General features: G+C 47.2%; 1 protein-coding gene across 2 annotated transcripts; it reads right to left on the bottom strand.

Moving 5' to 3' along the window:
* Positions 1 to 1,788: 1,788 nt before the first annotated feature.
* On the bottom strand, positions 1,789 to 16,442 carry CSRNP2 (cysteine and serine rich nuclear protein 2). Of its 2 annotated transcripts, none has more exons than XM_045873437.3 (5): positions 16,086 to 16,442; positions 11,204 to 11,440; positions 9,873 to 10,132; positions 6,558 to 6,854; positions 1,789 to 4,750 (listed from the first exon to the last, which is right to left on the bottom strand). In XM_045873437.3, the coding sequence occupies exons 2-5, from the start codon at positions 11,352 to 11,354 to the stop codon at positions 3,827 to 3,829; spliced, it is 1,632 nt and encodes a 543-aa protein (XP_045729393.1). In that variant the 5' UTR covers positions 11,355 to 11,440; positions 16,086 to 16,442; the 3' UTR covers positions 1,789 to 3,826. The 2 variants fall into 2 exon arrangements, with proteins under 2 accessions (XP_045729393.1, XP_045729392.1); XM_045873436.3 differs by having other exon boundaries at positions 16,195 to 16,442.
* Positions 16,443 to 20,772: the final 4,330 nt, after the last annotated feature.

Here is a 20,772-nt window from a genome sequence, read left to right as displayed (position 1 = left end):
CTTAGCAGAGGCGGCCCGCGTGAGCTGGCGTCCCGACTTCCTCCGAGTCAGCCGCGGCGGCTGGCGGCCTCTGCTGGGCCTCCATGGTGGTGGTTTCAGTTCAGAGCCTAGGAAGGGAGCTTGTGCCCCGGGTGAAAAGCCTCATCTGGCCCTGGCCCGGGCTCACCCACTGGCGTAGTCTTGGAGCTGCGTTTTTGTTACAGTTTCTGGCTGGTGAGGGCAACGGCACTGTTGAAATTGGAGCATTTACGTCTATGCGTGTACTTCGATGCTGCCCTCAATCCTTCTTGTGATGACCAAAATAGGTTTTTGTTTTCTGGGGTTTTGTTTTTGGTCCCCTCACTGGGTTAACCACTCCCTTTCCTTTCCAAATCGTTGACCCATCTTTTTTTTTTTTTTAAGCAAATATTCATTTATATGGGGATTTTCTAATGGAAAAGATAAAAGGAAACACAAGGGCTCCTTGTCCCTTCCCGCGTTTATAGCCTTCACCCCCCTCCATCTTAATTCCTGCGCTGTGGTGCAGCCCCTAAGGAGCTTCAGCTCTGCTACCCCTACTGCGCTGCGGCAGGCCAGCTCTAACGGGACAGTGGCCGCCTTCTCTGGGCCACGGATTAAGCCTCCGAGGTACTAATCACTGCCCCGCCTGGGAGACCGGAGAGGCCTGCAGTGTGAGTAAGTTGGGGTTAGCTTTTGTCTGTGTACATCATTGACCTGTAGTAACTTACTGTAAATGCATGAAGCACTGTTTTAAATCCAAGTAAAGACTGCCTGAAACCAGTTGCTGGAAATGACTTATGCATACTCTAATTATTTTGCTAAAGCTCCTTTGACAAGACTGACAAATCTAACTAATGGGGGAGGTAGGTGGTTGGAATAGAAGCTTCTGATGGGATGGAAGTTCTGAGGGATCTGATTTGACGTTGATCCTCTTTGCTGGACTTTAAGATGGTAAAAAGGAATAGAGAATTTGGAATTAACAATTGAGCCCCCAGAGTAGTAGGGACTACAGAAAGGGAAAAGCTCCAACAGGGCAGGATCAAGGCCTGCTTCAGCTGAAGAGGTACATAAGGGCATATGATGCAAGTAAAGCTCTTGGTGCTCCTAAGAGAATGTTCGGTTTTTCCACCATAATGTTAACATTAATCTCTAACTGACCTAATTAGTTCTATATATGATGCTAGAGAAACACCCTTTCTCTAACAAGTTAACAAGCCTGCCAAGATAAAGAATAGCACGCTGTTCTTTTGAGTATTTCTTTAATATTACATTTAAATAGTCTCTTTAAATACAGCATTATCACAATGTAAAGGACCAAAAAGGCAAAAAAAAAAAAAAAAAAAAATTCTTTTCAGAGAACCAGACAAGCTTTGGATTCACATTGAAAATACTACCTGTATACAGTATGTGAGAAAGGAAACTGGAAAATAATGAGTTGGAATAATACGAGATTTCTTTTATCTAGGCCTAGACTGAGCGGGACCGAAGCCATCTGCTCCTGATCACAGGAGGCCCAGGCTTAGCTTTTCTAGCAACCATGAGCCAGAATTCTGTCCAGCTCAGGTAGCACCAGAAACGAGATGGACTAGGTTGTAGAAAAGGCCCTTTGCTTGACAAGACGATTAATGCTCAGTGTTAATATTCAGCATTAAAAAACTTGGGATCAGCAGGAGTCAGAATTGTTGAGTTAATGGAGGGATGGACTTGGATTAAGAAACTGGTTTTTCAGATACCGCTTCTTGGCCTTTTGGCTAAGATCAAGTGAAGAAACTAGTTTTTCAGAAAAACCAAATTATCTTGGGGGTTGGCAGTCAGTTTAACAATTAGATTCAGATTCTTTGTTTGATCCCAAAGGCTAAAGTGTCTCTTATTGAGCAGCTGGAATCCACCTCCTAGGTGAGGCTGGAGCCTTCCTAAGGAGGGAATGTATAAAGCCCACCCTCCCCTTCCAACACAAACTTTCAGGAAGATTCTTCTCCAGAGTCGAATTTGCAGTGAAGCTTCAGTCTCGTATTCAAGGGGCCAGCCGAACGTGGGAGAGTGGTGCTCAGCTTGGGAGAGTGTCTAGATCTCAGGTACTTAAGACTGTTTTGTGAGGCTAGAGGATGGGGGGGGAGACAAGGTCCTGTACTTAAGAACTCCCCTCCAAATGTAAAACCAAGCAAAACCGGGAATGAACAGGAGGCAGACTAGGTTAAAAGATGTATCTGTTGAAGTACAAGGCCTCGAAGGCTCAGGTGAGAGATCTGATAGGTGAACTGCTGCCGGGACCTACATAAAGGGTGCTTTAACGGCCCCTGAGAAACGGCTTGGTGAGTAAGGTAAGTGGGAAGAGTTCTCTCCCCCACCAAAACCAAAAAGGTTTTCACTTGTTCTTTGCTGGTTAATAAACCATACCAGAAGTGAAGCATGATGTAAAGGGTACTAGAGAAGAGTGTTTTGCTCCCTCCTGCCTCCAAAGGGAGGCAGAGAGAACTGTTCATAAAAAGAATTCCATGGTGTTCAGTGGAGCACATCCTGGAACGTAAGCTGGACATAAGAGGAACAGGAGCTGTGTCCCCCCATTAGAGGTAAGAACTGAATTTGAGTCCCACTTTATAGTAATCTCAAAGGTTATAGTCGGAACTTGAATTCTTTGGAACCTGGGAGCTGCATTTAAGAATTAGTTTGGCTTCCAGTTTTTACATATCAAGATGGAGGGATCCAATAAATATTTGCAGTTCTTGGGGCTGAGGGGGGCGGAACCTGTGTGGACAGGAACATATAAGAACTCTCCAACCCTGTATATCCAAGGACCACGAGGGTAGATACAGAAAAAACAAATTAGTCGGTGACTTTAGATTACCACATCCTATGTTCCTTTAAAGCTCAAACCTCCCAGAGTGGGAGAAAAACCTGGGTGAAAAAGCAAGCGTGGCACAAATAAAGTCTTTCCAGACAGCAGCCTGTCCCTGCTGCCTCTTTTGGACATAGTGCTCCATGTATGCCTCCCATAGGACGTGGGAGTCCCAGCCTAAAGCCGCCTGACAGAGCCGGCATTCGACACAGACAGAAGGCTCCTGCTCTTTAGGCCACATCCCCAGCCAATCTAGCTTTTTCTTCAAGGGAAAAGGAAGGAGGAGGGAAAGAAGATAAATAGACAAGTTTAACTCTAGTACCTAAGAACATGTGAAAGAAATAATTCAAGTTACAGACCAGGAATCCCCAGTGTGGGGAACAGGTCAGAGAACACCAAACATGTCAAATATTAACTTATTTACCAAATAGGCAGGCCAGGGAAGGCAGGTTAAATTTTTATAAATCCTGGTTTTCTACAGAAGCAGAGACCCTTCTATCCACTCCCCTCTAGATTTGACCAGATAATATTCCAGCTGATGATGATACACCAAAGTCGGGTATCAGGGTGACTGATGAGAAAATGAGCTTGTACCCCACCTGGAGCTCAGGAAAGGAGAAGGGGCTTTGCCATGCTGTTCAAATTACTGTATTCTGGTCCCTACATAAAGAATAGCTGCTTGAATTACCCAGCTTCTCCTGTGAGATCCTCATTCTTTGTTCCAGTGGCCCAGAAGGCTCAGTATTCAGCACTGTGCAGCCTCCTCTGCCCCAAGACTCTCCCCAGATCAAGCTGGGACTGGTCTCCTTGGTTCTGTTTACCCTTTAAAAAATACTTTTACAAACAAATCTTTCCCACCCATCCCCCCCGAGACCCCAATAAAATAACATGGGAGTAGCAGCTGCTTCTACAGTTTTGTTTTGAAATGGTGTTAGATAAAATAAGGGAATAAATAGAGAATGGGTAAGAGGCAGAATCTCCGTCCCCGCGTCACACTGCCAGAGGGAGTTCTAGGGAAGAATCTTCAGGGGGCCTGTCCTCACTCTGCTGTGAGCCTTTCTCCACCACACAGCCCTCTTCGTTGTCCGTGCGGAAGGGGAGGCTCGAGGGGGACCACGAGGGGCGGAAGTCTTCATCCTCAGGCTCCTCAGGGCTACACGCTTCGGGCACTAGCGCTTCTAGAGTGGACGTTTTCCCCACTTCCGCTTTACACAGGGCAGCTGGGTCTGTGGGGCTACAAGCCACCAGTGAGGTAACAGGGAGAGAGAAGACATTCAGATCCTTCTCCTTGGGGAAAGAGGCTGGGGCTTCTTCGGTACTGGGCTCTCCTTTCGCCCCCAGCACGGGCCTCTGCTCCACCTGATAGTAGACCAGGGGCCCGCTGTTCAAGTAGGACGGGCCGTTCACTGCTGAGGCGGTGGGGTGGTCCGAGTTCTCGGCAAAACACAGGACCGAGGAGCCGGGGGGCAGCTGGGCCTGGATGAGAATGGGGGCGGTCAGGCCGGGGCACAGCTCTTCGGGAACAGCCAGGGGCTCCTCCAGGATGCACACGCCCAGGCTCTCTATGCTGGAGTCCAGGCTGGCGCTAGAGCCACTGGAATCTTCCTCTGCCTTGAGCCGCTCCAGTTCCTCCGCGCTCTGCAGGTGCATCACTGCCGTCTCGTTCTCCGCGAGGAACTCCTGGAAGTCCTGTGTCTCCGAGCCCTGTGCTCCCGTCAGGCTGCAGCTGGCCGTGGGGGACGGCTCCTCATCTGCGGCCGGTGCGCGGCTCACCTGCCGCTTGCTCTCCAGCTCCAGCTTCATGATGGTGTGGAGGTAATGAGTCCGCACCCGGATCGGATTAAACTCAATGCGCCCAGCCATGTTCCCACAGCCATCCCGCGAACAGCCGCATGGGAAGGACATGCGATCCACCTGAGGAGAGGACAAGAAGGTGGAGGGAAGATGAGACCACCGGATCTCAGGACGGGGCTAGCAGACAGGAGCTGGCAAACACGGGCGGCTGGGATTTGAGGTCTTCAAAGAGGAACAACCGGGAACAAACGGAACGTGCGGCGCGACCTAACAGGGCGCCAGGGGGTAGTTACCAGACCGCCTGCATTTCAGTTCCGGCACAGCCGCCGAGTAGCAGTGGGCCCTCAGGAAGGGCCTCTATCTCGGGGGCCCCTGGGCGGTGCAGTCACTTAGGCATCCGACTCTTGGTTTAGGCTCAGGCCATGATCTCAGGGTCGTGGGATCGAGCCCTGCAGCGGGCTCTGCACTCAGCACAGAGTCTTCTTGTCCCTCTCCTTCCCCTGCTGCCCCTCCCCCTGCTTGTGTTGTCTTTCTCTCAAAATCTTAAAAGAAAAAAAAAAAAAGAAGGTCCTTTATCTCTCCAGGGCTTTGTTTCCTCTTCCAAATAAAATGTAGCCAAAAATCCTGTTAAAGGGTCTTTCCAGTTAAAAAGTCCAGAGGTACCTGTCTGAATGCTGACAGTTCTCAGAGTAGAAGAAATTTCTGTGCCTCAGAGACTTTTCGAGAACTTACCTAGTTTATTGAGAAAACAAAGGCTGGGGCCCAAGCCTACTGCCTTCTGCAATGAGAGGGAAAGAAAGTAGAAGATCTAGCTGGTCCAAAGCAATATATCCTAGGGAAACTAAGCGAAAGTGCCTTAGTTTTGCTAGGGTGCTATAATGACGGTTCAAACGTAATCATGGCCAGCTTTTCACCACCTGCTTCATTTTCCCCTGACGGTTGACCAGTTTAGGTCTGGAGCAGTTACTAAGATAACTAACTTACAGACCAGGAACATCTGGGAAGGAAATCCTCTCTGCCTCCGTATCTCCCTTTTGGACCCCAAAAAGGAAAGAAGCCCACATATACCAAAAATAAAATAAAAAATACAAGCAAATATGTATATACAAATACACAATGTCTTCCTATGGTAACAACTTCTAGAACTCTCCATTCCAGTTCTTAGGAGCAGTCCAATTCTTAGGACTATTCTCAGGACTATAAGAGACTGATTCATTATGGGACTTCAGTCTGAAAAGCAGTATTTGGCCAGATCTGCTACAGCTATTACCTACCTAAAAATAAGAAAGAAAAGGTTCATTAGGATACATTCAACCACAAGGACTCAGCACCCACATCCTCAGTATACAAGTTCCAAATAAATTTCGTCCTTTGGGATGGTACTGCTGTTTTCAATGGAGATACGCCTCCTAAACTGTCCCTTGTCAGGCTAGGGGATGATGTCTTCCATCTTTCAAGACACTGGACTTAAAGCTCTGCCAGGCCAAGTCCGATCCTGAATTATAAGCCAAGAATTGTTTTGAGTTTTACAGAACTGGAGTAGAGGTCCTGTGAGTGTTTGCAAGATACAATCTAAAGGCCTCACCTCATCTCTCTCCTTCCTTTCAGCTCATGAAATCAGTCAATATTCAAGGAACAGTTACTAATGTTAAACATACTAACCCATGTTCTCCCATTTGCTGATGGCTGCTGCTTATCACTTCTGAGGTGAGAAACACAGGAAAGCTAATTGCTACCTCCCCAGCCTAGGAATCCTGCCATGCTTCGTGTTTTTCCTTGGTGGAGGAGGGCAGTGGAACCAGGGAGTGTTCCCAGTCATAGGGAATCCACCCACGGATGATGGGCAGCCTCCCGTGTTCCTTGGTACCCACATCACATCCCCCGGCCTCTACAGTAGATCTACCATCTCAGGCCAACTTGGACTGACCTGGCATTTAATCCCAGCCTGACTACAGGCACATGCTTCTGGGTCACAATACAGGCGACAGTCACAACCACACTCTTCCCGTGACAGGCGGATGGCTCGAAGTTCTTGCTTCTCTTCAGCATCAATGCGGTGGACCCCCGAAGCCCTCAGCAAGGCTCGTCGCCGTTTGGTGGGCAGGGGCTGCAGGAAGAAGTAATCATCCACCTCCACGTTTTCCACATCAATATCTTCATCTGAAACATCATCCAGGGTCAGGCCATCGGCCTCCACCGACTCCACTGTCCCATTCTTGGTCAGCTGCCAGAGACAGGAAGGAGAGGTTAGCCTCAAGTGTTCTCAGCAGGCACCTCCTACTCTGGGTACCTCGAGCAGCAGAGCCCAGCTGACCTTCCTGCGAGGAGGGCAAGATCGGGGCTGCTCGTAGCACACGTGGCTGATGAGCACTGTACATGAGGCTAATGCGGAGCAGAAGGGGACCTTTTTAATTTTATTTTGTTTTAATTAAGTATAAGTAGCCACATGTGGCTAGTCGCTCCCACACTGGATAGTTGAAGAGAATAAATGTAGAGCAGGAAGGCAGGAAGGCTTATGTGGCTCTAACACCTCCCTGTCAACACAGGGCCTATCACCTTTCCAGATCAAAGTTTCTCAAAGCCCGTATCTCATCTTCCCTCCTAGAAGACAGACATACCCTCCATCCCCAGACCTGTGTCCTGTACCTTCAGCTAACTTGCCTTCTAACACAGGGACGAGGTCTATCCATGGCTGCACGTTCCTTGGATGTACAGATAACCTTGCAAAACACCCTTCCCTCTGCACCCCAAAGGACCCAAAACCACATTCTGGGAAGAAGAGTACACTAAAGTGCAGTACAAGGCTACCAGGTCTTTGTCAATGAACCTGAATCCCCACAGTGTGAAGAATTATCTGCATACACAAGAAGAGCTTCATTTCACTGGGAGGAGTAAAAAATGACCAAATTATTTAACGGCTATCAAAGAGAGCCCTCACTTCCAACCCATAGCCTAGAATATATTCGTTCTCCTTTCTAATTCTTTTTCTTTGATTTCAGAGAAAAGCTGTCTGTGAAGTAGGGTGGCATATATAATACTGAGGTACTATCTATGGGCAGAAATCTGGGTTCTCTGGGCTAAGAAGGACAGAGAACCAGGAAAAAGAGTCTTCGTGGTAGGACAGGTTGAAGACAATCTGGCTGAATGAGTTTTGAAAACTCACTGGAGAATTCAAGGAAAGAAAACGAGACTTCGTGATTCCCTGAGCTCTGGAAGCTACTAGGAGGATGAGGGCCAAGCTCGTGGAGGGGCTGGTTTATTTCATCAGACCCAGTCACGGATTAGTGCTAGTAAAGGAACAACTCCTGGGAGAGAGATGATGCAACAGACTCGGCTAATCAGCTCCACACCTGTTTTTGTTTGTTTGTGGGGAAGTGGGAGAGAGAGGGGACAAATACGGTGGTGCTTCTGGGCGTTTCCTGGTCTGTTATTTATGTACCAGGTGGACTCACGGTGAGGGGTCCTTCTGCTGACCTTGGGACTGCTCCCACCTGTTTTGCCGGGGATGGCCCCCTCCTAAGCACCCTCCCTCCTGCCGTCCTCTCAAGGGAAAGAGATCAGAGATGCAATAGGAAGAAACCCACGTATTCGTATAACACGATAGAGGCGGCATTTCAAATCAAGTGAGAAAGAGAGTCCTGTGGTCATTAAATGATATTGGGGTAAGTGGATATTCTTCTGAAAAATAAATCAGTAAAGTTGGATTCCCAAGTCATACTACCCTTAATAATGAATTCCATGTGAATAAGAGGCCAAAATTTAAAAAAAAATAATGAAAGTATTAGAAAAAGTATAGGTCGTTAAAGCTCCAGAGCACCAGGAGCTTTTCTGGGGAGGGCTGGCGGCGGGGGGGGCGGGGGGACAGCCTAAAAAGGAAAATATTAGATGGCACATGGGAGATGCGGAAGATGTACTTCTTAGATCAACAGCCTCCCCTGGAGAGTACTGAAGATAGGAACGATTTCTAAGAAAAGAGAAAACGACCCGGGGAGGGCAAAGTAAGGGTTTTCTCTTGACACAGAAAGATGTATTCGTTTCACTACTGCCCTTGCTCACCAAATCGGCTACGAGAGGGCGTCCTGTGTCAGCCTTGAGCCTGCCTAGCTTGTCCCTAGACCTCTGCCAAGGGAGGCCACAGAACAGGAGGGAACTGCGCTTTCACAGGTCATCCCTCTACCGGATCTAGGAAGGAGATTCTTCTGGGCAAAGGAGAAGCCTTCCCTGTAAATGATGAGAACAGTGTTTATTTCCCCTGCTGTTGCTATGGCAGCAGGAAGGCGATAGGGTCAGTGACGGAATTCCTCAGACACAAGAAAGGGACGCCTCAATGTCATTCCAGTTAGAAAAACAGGTGGGAGGCTCTGGGGCTAGGCTGCGGGAAGGAGACACAGCTGTCAGACGGAGAAAGGAGTGAGGTGCCGTGAGTCCACATCCTCTGCCCTCAGTTCTCCAACCACAGCTCATTCTGGTGTGGCCCGTTAGGATTTCACCCACAACCCTGGAAATAATGCAGCTTTGGGCCCACAAGAAACTTGGCCGGGCCGAAAGCAGTGTTCGCCAAATCTGGAACTAGGAACTCGGGGGGGATTTCTGCGGCCTGGTAGGAAGTATGGCTGCGCCATGCCAAGCAGTGCCGAGAGCAAATGGGTAGCCGTAAAGAGCCATCCTGGTAGAGATGGGTCGTCTTGCGGCCCCACTCTCCTCCTAAACTTGGAAGAGCTGGTGTGGCATCAGATGGCAGGCCCAGTACCACCGAAACCGAAAGAGCTATTTGGTAATGCTGTTGTTTACACCCAAAAGACCACCACCTAGAGGTGACGGGGGTTACAGAAACAGCAGGGTCTGTCGGAGAAAACCTGTTCTGTGCACGGGGACAACAGACAGTCATGTGACAAGAAACTGAAACAGTGTGCCTCCTCGGGTTCCAAGGGTGGCGGACTTGAATGTCTTCAGGTATTTGCACCTTAAACTTTTAAAAAATATGCTGAGGCGGCGAGGGTAGGGAATTCTAGGGAAGCCATTTTGCTCTCTTGTGTAGACTCCCCGCCAGAGGCAAAAAGAATGGCGTCTCAGACTGAGATGTGATTCCAAACCTGAGGCTTCTCACTTCTCGCTGGAATCTCTACATGCCAAGGGCAACAGTCAAATTAAAAAGAATAAATAAATCATCAGGAGCCCAGGACGGTTTCCCACTTTATCTTGGCACACAGTTAAGTACCCAGACCCCAGACCCCTTAGGCACCTTCATCTTCTTGGCATGGAGTTTCTCCTCCTTCAGGTGCTCACGAAGAATCTCCCGATGGTTCACCTCCTGCTCCTGAGCAAACTCACAGAGCGTGTAGCTGCGTACGGAGTTATGGCGCTGGGCCATGCCCAGCGAGCTGCCACCCTGGCTGGGCACACTGGTGAAACCCTGGCGCCGGGCGAAGTAGTACACGGTCACCTGGTCAAAGCGTACATTCTTCCTCCGCAGCTGCTTCTGCCGCTTGAGGATGGATGTGGCTGAGAAGGAGCACAGAGCGGTTTTACCAACCCCGAAACGGCCAGCCTGGGGCCCTTGTTCTTTCTCAACTCTTGTCCAACGTGCTCTCTGTACCTCGAGACCCTGCTATCTTCCCACCATCCATGCACAGCCCGGAAGGACCCCGAACATCGGCTGGTCCGTACCACTGCCTCCAGACTGACTCCACCCAGACGGATGACCACAAGAGCTAATTTTAGACATCAGCTGGGAAGAGGATCTCTAGGTGATCTCTTCAGGGTATAACAATCTATATGGCTTCACTGTCCAATACAACAACCCCTAGCCACATGTGGCAATTTAAAATAATAATTCAAAATAAAATGTAAAATTCAGCTCCTCAGTTACACCGATCGCATTTCAAATGCTCATAGCTACATATGGCTAATGGCTACCATACTGGGCGGTGCAGATGTAGAACATTTCTATCATAACAGAAAATTCTACTGGACAGTGTTATCTATAGCTGGGGGTGGTGTACTTCTTCTTTAAAGGGCCAGACAGCAAATACTTCAGGCTCTGCGGGCCATGAGGTCTCTGCTGCAACTACTCAACTCTGCCACCGCAGCATGAAAGCAATTACAGTGTGTGTGGCGGTGTGCCATTAAAACTTTATTTATAAAAATGGGCAGTGGGCCAGATCTGGTCCATAGGCAACTTCTGATCTACAGCATCAGAAGTTCTTTCCAAGAAATTAACGGAACCATTAGAATTAAGAAATCTGGAGCTGCCCTGGTTGTCCAGGCCGCATTTACGTCCTTCCAGAGCTACAATTGTGTGGGACTCTGGTGGGTAAGGGGAGAATCCTGGACTTCTCCTTCTTCAGTTTAATTCAGCCCATTCTGGGGACCTATAGAGCACAGCATAGGAAAAATCAGCTAGAATAAGTCGGACCTAGGTCTATGATATTAGAGCGGTAAAGTCCTCCAAAGAGTGAGGTTGGGCCAAGAGTGGAAAAGCCCCCAGGCGGAGAGAAGCGGTCTCAAGGACTGCAGTGGGCTCTGCCACTCAGAGGACGTGGGCGGAGGCGGGGGGTGGAGGGGCTCACTCACGCGTGAAGCTGGCAGCTGTAGGAGGATTGAGGCTGTCACAGCTGTCAGCACTGTCACTGCTGGAGATCTCATCATCTGAGTTGGAAACTGATGAGCCCACATCCACATCATCAAACTTCCTCTTGAGACTCGAGCCCGTGAATGCATCCATTGGTTTCAAAGGGGTTTCCTTGGGGAGCCCACCACGTTGGCCCCAAAGCCCCTGCTCACCACCAGTTAGCCAGGTACATTAGGATTCTGCCCAGGGGAAAAGGAGGAATCAGCATTCCTGTCCCGAGCCAGACCCCTCCCGAGTCTATACGCACAGCTCTCCAAATGAAGAAAGTCAGCCCCTGAGCTAGCACTGATGTCCGGTCTCGCGAGACTAGGTCATTTCTCTACTTACTCTGGCCAACGTTCTCCTACTTTTACTTCCCTTCAGCCCCTCCAGTCTCAGTCACTCACAGAATAATGAGATGAGTAACAGTGGCACCTTTCCGAGCAGAGTGAAGGCCTCTGGCTCCAGGCCAGCTGGGCTCTGGGTTTCATTAGCCCGGGGATAATGGTAGCTCTCCTGTGCTCACACAGGAGCGCTCTCCACGGGGCCAGCAGGAGGGACTGGGGACCACAGGCAGAATTAGGCTGTGCCTAAACCTAGACTAGATCCAATTATTTTTCCTAGTGAAAATTTAGCCTGGCTTTTCCCAAAGTGTATATATTAAATCAACTAGTTCCATGGATATTAATAGCTTTACATGGAAATAGGACCTCTGTGTCCAAATAGCTTAGAAAAGTGCTTAGGAGAGGACAGCTTGGAGGCTTTAAACTAGCTGCTAATGAGCATGGCGAAGGGTGAGAGCAAACATAGCGCAGGGGTCCCCACACCTGATTATGGAGCGCTTTGTTTCCAGAGTGTCTCAGGGGGGCAAGTGATTCTTGGAACGCACTTTGGGAAATACTGCTCTAGGATCGAAGGTTCAGAGTATATCAGAAGCCAGGGAAACAATTTATCCAGATCTTCCCAAGGGTGACCTTTCTCGCCAGGCTCCTAGAGGGTCAAATTCAGTTCTAAAGAATGGACTGAAGATTAGAATCTGCGCTGCCTTCAAAACCCAGACTCTTTTCCAATCTCATAGAGCTCCGTAAAATAGGGCTCAGCTGGCCTATCATCGACCCGTGTGCGAGGAAAACCTAGAGTCACCATCTTAGCCCTCCGTAAAGAAGCCGGCAAGGGGAAAACAAATAGCAAAAGAAGTGACAGTTGACTCTGGTGTCGTCAATATGGCAGGCAGAGCCTTCAACACGTCACACACACCCACGAGTCCGGGAGAGTCCACTTCCCAGGGACAAATCTCTCCTTCTCCACCTTTGGACTTAAGTTCCCAAGAAGATGAATCTGCTTGACAGAAATGCTGTCAGAGGCGGAGCCACATGGGATGACATGAAGCCTCCCTGCTTTGCCTCACTAATGCCAGAATCTCCGCAGACTATGATCTCACGAGTTGCTAATTATGCAGCAGGAATAACAACACTGCCCAGAAAGACAGGGCTGCATTACTGCACAGCAGCTGCCCAGAATATACTGTGGTGTCAAGAGCTGCCTGCTCCAGAGCTGGTCTGCTGGACTGTGTCTCTCGGAAGCAATCTGCCTGCTCTTGGGTCAGCTCTACAGCGTCAACCAGACCTAGTCCGTACTCGAGGGAAGATATTTCCTGATCTATCTACCCAGATCTCATCAGGATTCTGCATTCGAGTCACAAGATGTACCTAAGAAGCCTCAGCCATCGAAGGTCTCAGACAAGCATATTCCTGAAATAAATTTGGCCAGGGAGGAAAAAAAAAAATCAAGTACTTGTAATTAAATTTAAAAAGGAACCCAAAGTGTCAATTCCGTTCTTCAGGTTACTGATCTTATCATTAGAGGTCACATTCCTAGGACATATTAAGAATAGAGAGAGCCAAGGACCTTTTAATGGGGTAAGATTTCAGCTGGGTTTAAAGATACCTCTTAACTAACAAATTTCTCATTCCATTCGATGATGGGGGTCGGTAATCTTTACAATTGAGAACTTATGTGGGTGGGATAAAAAAGAGAATAATGTTGACCACCGAATTTAATTTTTCCTCCCCACTTAAAAAAAACTTTATAAACCACATGAAAACTCAGACTGAGCTGAAAATCTGCTTTCTCAGAAAGGGCCTAAGTCCAATTCAGTTTTAACTGAGATGTCCAGTGTTGCTACTGGGAAAGTGGCTTTTTCCTCAGTCTGGAAGCATACAGGGCTTCATGACTGGAGGCAAATGCGCAGTCCTGTTCTTTCTTCCAGTGTCCCTTTGCTTCCAGTAGTGTGGCTTCCCTTTGAATATTTCTCTTTAAGCCCTGCATGAGGTTGGGTTTGGTCCCAAATCATCTTTATTATTAAAATTCTGTCTTAACCCAGCTGCCCTCAGGGGTATCACTTCTTCTGGTGCAGCAAGGATTGCTGTCTGCTCCATTCTCCTTCAACCCTTTTCTCTAGGTTTTCCCCACTTCCACTCCTGGAATAGTGGCTTCTGGGCAATGATAAGAGGGAGGTAAGAAAGAGGGAAAAAAAAGAAAGAAAGAAAAGAAAAGAAAAAAGATGTGAATCCTAGGAGAAAGGAGTTTTCCTTAAAATGCCAGAGAATCATCTGAACCCATTGGCTATAGGTAAGTAATGTGCATACTGACTGAGCTCTCCTCACCCTACCCAGGATCTGTCTGCATCACTTTCTCTGACATTCATTCCACTATATATATATATATAATCCATCAATTCTGTCCTGGCAACCAGTATAAATTTAAATTTCAACCCAGTCTCCCTTGTCCAACTCTGGTGTGAACTTGACTTGTCAGAAAAAGATACTCACTGGGCACCAACAACAAACCTCCCATCCACTTCCACAGTGGCCTGAAGAGAACTTCCTTTGCAACAGAAACAACTAGAATAGGTCCCACACTTTCCAGTTCATCACATCAACCTCTCTTCAAACCACATTTTGAAATCAGTCATTCCCACCTCTCTCAACCATTCACTGGCAGAGGATCAATGCCTGTGTTCAAGAGAAACACTTGTGAGTTATACTCCAACCACTTAAACCCATAGAGAAATAATGAAGGTGAGACTGGAAATGCAGGCCGTAACTGACAGTTAACTGTCAAAATGACCAACTCAAACAACAAACGCTTTTGGAGAAAATAATGCAAACCCCTATAAAAGCTTTTTAATGCCAGTGAAATGAAAGGTCAGCTGACACTTTCTGGCTACATGCCTTATGGTCTTTTCTCAAGTGTTTCTAGCTGAATGTTTCCCAAAGGTGTTATGAAATAAAGCATATCCACAGTATACAGAAGATACGAGCCTAGCACCAAATAAAGATCTATAGCGTATGTGCATTTTAGTACTAGAGCTAAGCCTTTTCAGACCTGTAGGATTCCTATTACAACCTCCCAAAAAACAAAACAAAATAAAAACTACAGCTTATGTGAGACTAGCAAAAGAGGGACTGCCCAGAAAAAAATCCTGTGGATTCAAAGTGTATTTGCAAAGTTTGGGTAATGAAAGCCTCTTTCTTGAGTATAAAATAGTAAGACAAGGTATATCTCACAGGAGAAAGCCTCTTCGCTCCACTGGAACCCAGCCTTCTGCTAAAGGTCAAGGGACCAAAATCTCTGGTAAGATTGTCGGGGTTATCTTCTGTAGCTGGGTTAGAGGAAGAAGGCAGCCTTGCTGCTAAGTGTTTGGATAAACCTGAGTAAGATGACCTGACCTGTTTCCCCTTTTACAAGATATTGCAGTTGATTCTCAAATACTATGAATTTCATGGATCCATGTGTCCTTGTGATTACCAGGATCATGAACTCAGAAAGTGCTTGAGTGCAAACATACGGTTTAAACTAGGTATTTTAAGGAAGCCCTCTAACCCTCACTCCGTTTTTTGTTTTTTTACCCATTCACTAACACACGGTTAGAATTTGGCTTTCCATGTCTGAACTACCGTGGTAGGGAGGACACAAGATCTTTGTGGGAGACCGGGAACGTGATGCTGCAGGAACCATTAACTCTCAAGGATATCCAGTCATTTATAACTCTGGCACACACCAACATCCTCCTGGCTTTGGAGATTAGCAAGATGTAAAGTCAGAAAAGAAAATGAAAATCTGAATCAACTATGGCTTTACCTTAAACTGAAAACTGCAGAACAAGAGGACACTGTGTCTCTTGGGGAGAACTTCTAACATTTCATATTGAAGAACGATTTGTGTGTCACACTGCCACTCTAACCCCTTTAAAAGGCTAAATCAAGACCATGGCACTAAGAGGGATGGATGGCAGTCAGCTGCATGTTTGGGCCTGTGAAAAATGATCAAGCTAGCAACCAGGGCAAGTGATGCTTTCGTTTTCTCCCACAACGCCAGAAAAATGGGAGACATCAGGAACCTGAGCTGAAAGGACACGAAGGCATCAGTTCCCTTTAATGGACACCCCTGCTGAACCCTTCAGCTCCAGGCCCATGTCTCTGATTCCTGCTAACCTTCCCGCTCATTCCAATCGTCTGCAGCCCCTGCCCAGCCTTCCTCATCCTTTCCTGCCTGCTACTCACAAATTCCCAACCACTCCTCCCACATTTTCCTCTATCCGCCCTCCCCTTCCTTCACTTCCCTCCATCCTACATCATCTCCACTCCATTCCGAACTCAACCCTCATCCGCAATCCTGCCGGCTTCCAAGCCGCCCATCGGTCCCCCCGAGCTGCCCCCGCAGTCCGGGCCCGCGTCCTCCGTGCCCCTAGCTCCCACGCCTCTCCCGACTCTTTCCCTTCCCGGCGGCGCCCTGGCTCCCCGCCCCCCGACCGCTCCCGTCCGAGCCTCCCTCATTTCTGACCCCTCCATCCGCGCTGCTCTGGGTTGACCACTCCTCCACAGCCGCCCGAGGGCCGATCCCGAGAAAGGACGAGGCGGCACCCTCCGCCCCGCACCCCCAGGCCCATTACCGGCCCCGCCGCAGCTGCCTCCTCCCGTGATGATCTCTGCCGCCCCCGCTGCCGCCGCCGCCGCCCTAGCCCGGGTGGGAAGGAGAGAGGAGATAGCGAGTCCCGGGCCCGCGGCGACGGTCGGGGAGTTCCCAGGGCGGCAGGGCTGGGAGGGAGGGCGGGTGGGCAGGTCGGCCGGCAGGCGGCGGAGGACGGGCGGCTCCAGCAACTCGAGCGCCCCCGGTAGCAGACGCCCAGAACCGCCCCGGCTCCGGCTAACAATAGGCTCCGGCCGCAGCGCTCTGGCTCTTATAGGCGCCGGCACGTCCTGACCGAGCCCCGGGGCAGGCTGGGAAATGGAGTCTACGTGCCAGCCCCACGCCCGCGGCATGCCGGGAATTGGAGGCGGCGACCGGCGCAGAGCCGAAAGTCGTCTGCAGACGGGCTCTGGAGGCGGGGTCTCTGCTGCAGTGGAACCTGGGAAAGCGAGTTTGGAGCCGCTGCAGCCCTTTGAACAGGAAGGGGGACAGCCTCAGCCACAGATCTTCAATGACTAAACGAATCTGCCTCTAAAACTCCCCTTTTCCTTTCGCCAGGACCACACTCGCATGCCTAAAGAACATAATCCCCCTATGCTCGCCCATGGGGGCTTCGTCTTAAGCAGCACAACATGCTGCAGCCTGCCCAAGGTATAGAGAAGAAAATACAATGTATTGAGTTATCGTAATACGTATTGACTGGTTGATGTGTTTCCTATCAAAAATATTCTTACATGATCTCTGATCTTCACAACTTTGCAACTCATTTTTAAGATAGGATAAACGAAGACTCAGAAGTCATAAGTTATATGTCATTTGTCAAGGACACCCAGCCTCGGCTGGTCTCACTCAGAATACGAGTATAGGTCTCTTCTTTGACTTATAAGGCTAGGTACATCCCCTCTCCCTACTACCCTCACCACCCCCCACCCTGTCATCCATCTTGTTTCCTTCTACTTTTCCCCTCCTGTATTCCGTTTTAACTACATTGGCCCATTGGCCTCCTTGCAGTTCCTTCAACGATCGAGCTCTCACCTCAGGGCCTTTTCCCTAGCAGGCCACATACGTACTCCATCACTTAATTATTTGCTCAAATGTCCCCGTATCAGATTTTCCTTAACCATTTTCCTAAAATGGTGCTTCCCCTTAGTCTCTATCCCCTTGGCTTATATATCTTCTTAGCATTTACCACCTGATGTATATTTTTCAGTCTTCTCTCACTTGACTAAATTCCATGACAGCAAGGAATTGCTTTGTTTACTGTATCATGCACCCCGTACAAAGCCTGATATTTGACATTTAGGAACTCACTAGATATTTACTGGATATTTATTGGATGGGTGGCAGGACTTAAACTCAGGCTGGTTCCATAGCCTAGTGTACTTTTCACTGCAACCACGAACTATGGAGCCAGATCTGCTGGTTACCAAGCCATCTCAGTTTATGAACTGAGAAGTAGGCTAACTTGGACAAAATGCCAAAGATTCCAGTCCTCTCACCTAGGTGACATCAGAGGCTCCATGAGGCCAGGAAACAACAGTGCGAGATGAAAAAGCAGATCACAAAAAAGCAGTCCTTAGCGTACCATGTGCTGATCATCTCCCTATCTGCTGAAATTTAGGTACGACATAACATGTAATCCAGAGCCAGACTGCCTGAATACAAACCCATCCCTCCACTCAGTTGTAGTATGACCCTTGGCAAGGTATGTAACTTCCATGTGCCTTAGCTTCCTCATCTGCAAAATGGGGAGGACAGTATGTATTTCATAGGGTTTCATGAACATTAAATAGTTAATATAGTATGTTTACAGTATAGTCAGTGCTATGTAAATGTTCATGATTCTGTCTTTCCTGGACACACAGATAACAAAAAGAGAAAGCCCCAGACAACTCTATAGAATCAGTGAGCGGAATTACAAAATAATAGCCAAAAGGCCATGTTGGTTAGGCTAAAAAAGTGTCTCATATGCCCACGCAGCCACAGTTTGAGTCACAGAAATTCATCAGGGTACCATCAGCCTCAATGCCCACGATTAGTAGGTTAATAACACCAAATTAGAAGATAGCCAAACCAAAGTTAGCACACCCTTTGAAAACATAGTAGAATCCAATTTGGCAATAAGCTCTGTATCAGTCAGGAGATCACCTGGACGTGTAACAAACATCACAACTACATATCACAGAGTCACTTATTCACCACATTTCATTGTCTTAGTAGAATCACTAGATAAGTAATAGTGCCAGTTTGCCCATAATTGCAATTCTGCCCCCTGCCTAAGCAGAGCCTATAGAGGGCAAATGACCAGGAAGCTCAAATGCAGAATAGGAACTACAAAAACAAAGTGAAAAGAAATGCTAATAGCCTTTGATGTCTAAATCTAAATGTTACTGCTTTGTTCCAAACCACACTGTAACATATGTATGAACCAGCTCAGAATACACAACTCACGAATGGGTGGTTTGTTTTAGGGACAAAAATGTCAAAGCAGAACAGGAAGAAAAGACATATGAAAACCAAAGTTTAGATTTTATGTCTTGGGCAGCTTACAAATCTGTCTTGCAGTTATGTCCCTACACATAGAGGTGATTTTGTAATCCTAAATTTATTGAGCAATTGGATAAGGGTACTAAATATAAAACTGTGTTTTATACTCAGTATCCTTTTTAATCTCCCAATCATATGAATTAAGTATGATCTCCTTTTTAAGATGAAAAAGTTGAGGTTTAAGAGAATATTTTGTCCAAGGTCACATCTAGGAAGAGCAAGATTTGAACAGAGACTTATCTGACACCAAAGTATATACTGTATCAACTATTCTTTACCACCAAAACAAGAATACACTCTCGGGCGGGGGGGGGGGGGGGGAGGGCAGTTGAAAATTAATAGGTCGGGGATACTATGTGCTAAACTTCTTAGAGAAAAAGAGTTAACCTGTAGATTTAGCCCTGAGGTTGACATTACTTTACTAATTTACACTTAATTATAATCCAAATCTAGAGAGGTAGGCACTTCTTTGTGACTGGTTGCACAACAACAAAGAGATCAGTATGCACAAATCTGGGGAAAAGTGCCACAGCAATTTAAAGGCACAAACAATGAAGAAGCTGTATGCTTCAGTAAGATTTCAAAAAGGACACACACAAATTGATCTATATGTGTGCACAATACACACCCTGTTTAAAAAAGCAAAATAACAATCAGGTTTAAGGGGGTTGAGTGCGGGGGTGAGTTTAGCGAGGGCAAGCTTAATAAGCCTAAAGGAAGTGAATGGAAGTCTGACGCAAAGTTTTAAAGATGTGTAGGGAAAGATAAATAAAAAATCGGTCATTAGAGTTCAGGAAAAAAAGAAGAATCTGTAGCAATTAAAATGAGGAATGTTTACCTCATCTTACACAAATATATGAAAACACAGATTCCATGTGAGAGACTGGTTAGTACTCATGCCCCCAAAGAGCCCACACAGTACAAAATAGTACAATAATGTAAGTACAATAGTGTTTTTTAAATAGCAAGTTTCCTTATAATTTACATTAATCCAATTGAAAATTTAAATTCATATAGAACTTTTAAACCTCTGAATTTGAGAATGCAAATGCTAGACTTAGGTACAGTTTGTTGATTAGGCCTGTGTTCGTAAGAAATAACACAGAGGAGATCTAGAAGTGAAAAGGAAAGATGAAGAAAAAGAGGAGGAAGTGGAAATAGAGGGACGTTTAAGGTCAAAGGTAAAATACAAGGTCATTAAACGAAGCAAGAAAGAGAAATAAAATACTAAGTCAGAAAAAGAAAAACAGATGCTGATGTCACATAGAGCATCTTTTTTCCATTCCATTTTGCAGTGGTAGTAAATTCTTCCTCATTTAAACCTTAGAGCTTGTATAATGAAACAAAAATTTAACCACAAACAGAAAATAAATATTCTAGCTTTAGGGAAAGCCGTAGCCTACAACTGAGAACATAGATCATTTTAAGGAGAAGCGGAAGAATGATGCAGGATACTCTGTATGAATTTGTACATAAATGATGCAGCTAGGTGGGGCATTTGTGCCATTCCTGTTGAGATTGGAGTTCTCATAACAGACCAGTAGAGGCCACAAACAGATCAAATTCCTATAGAGGAACCATCCACAGCCAAAGAAGCAGAACAATTCAGTAAAATGATAAAACGGCTCAACTTCAGCTCTCCGATCAAGCTATCTGGAATTGTTAGGTATTGGCTAGAGAAAAAAGCTACAGTGAAGAGGGATAAGTTCAGTCTTGACTTCAAATACTTGTACCCCAAATCTGTGTTACTTTCAAAACCAAATGCTGAACCTTCATTCAACCCTTCGCAGTAGTTTAAAAGACAGCCCAAATCTCTGCAACAACCCTGTCCAAAAGATTTGCTGAGGGGCGCCTGGGTCGCTCAGTCAGTTGGGTGTCTGCCTCCGTCTCCGGTCATGATCCCAGGGTCCTGGGATTGAACCTCGCATCAGCCTCCTTGCTCAGCGGGGAGCCTGCTTCTCCCTCTGCCTGCCACTCCCCTGCTTGTGCGTGCTCTATCAAATAAATAAAATCT

This window comes from Mirounga angustirostris, unplaced genomic scaffold (assembly GCF_029215605.1).
Source record: "Mirounga angustirostris isolate CCGP_5_RB_7025 unplaced genomic scaffold, mMirAng1.0.hap1 SCAF_5, whole genome shotgun sequence".
NCBI classification, from domain to species: domain Eukaryota; kingdom Metazoa; phylum Chordata; class Mammalia; order Carnivora; family Phocidae; genus Mirounga; species Mirounga angustirostris.
Note: the sequence above shows the minus strand (reverse complement) of the source record. Positions and strands in the feature narration are given on the sequence as shown.

Coding starts and splice junctions, on each gene's coding strand:
- CSRNP2 (XM_045873437.3), bottom strand. CDS start 11,354: ATGGATGCATTCACGGGCTCGAGTCTCAAGAGGAAGTTTGATGATGTG. Junction 6,855..9,872: donor TCCATGCCAAGAAGATGAAG/GTGCCTAAGGGG, acceptor TGTCTCTGGCAG/CTGACCAAGAATGGGACAGT. Junction 4,751..6,557: donor AGGCTGGGATTAAATGCCAG/GTCAGTCCAAGT, acceptor TCCTCTCCTCAG/GTGGATCGCATGTCCTTCCC.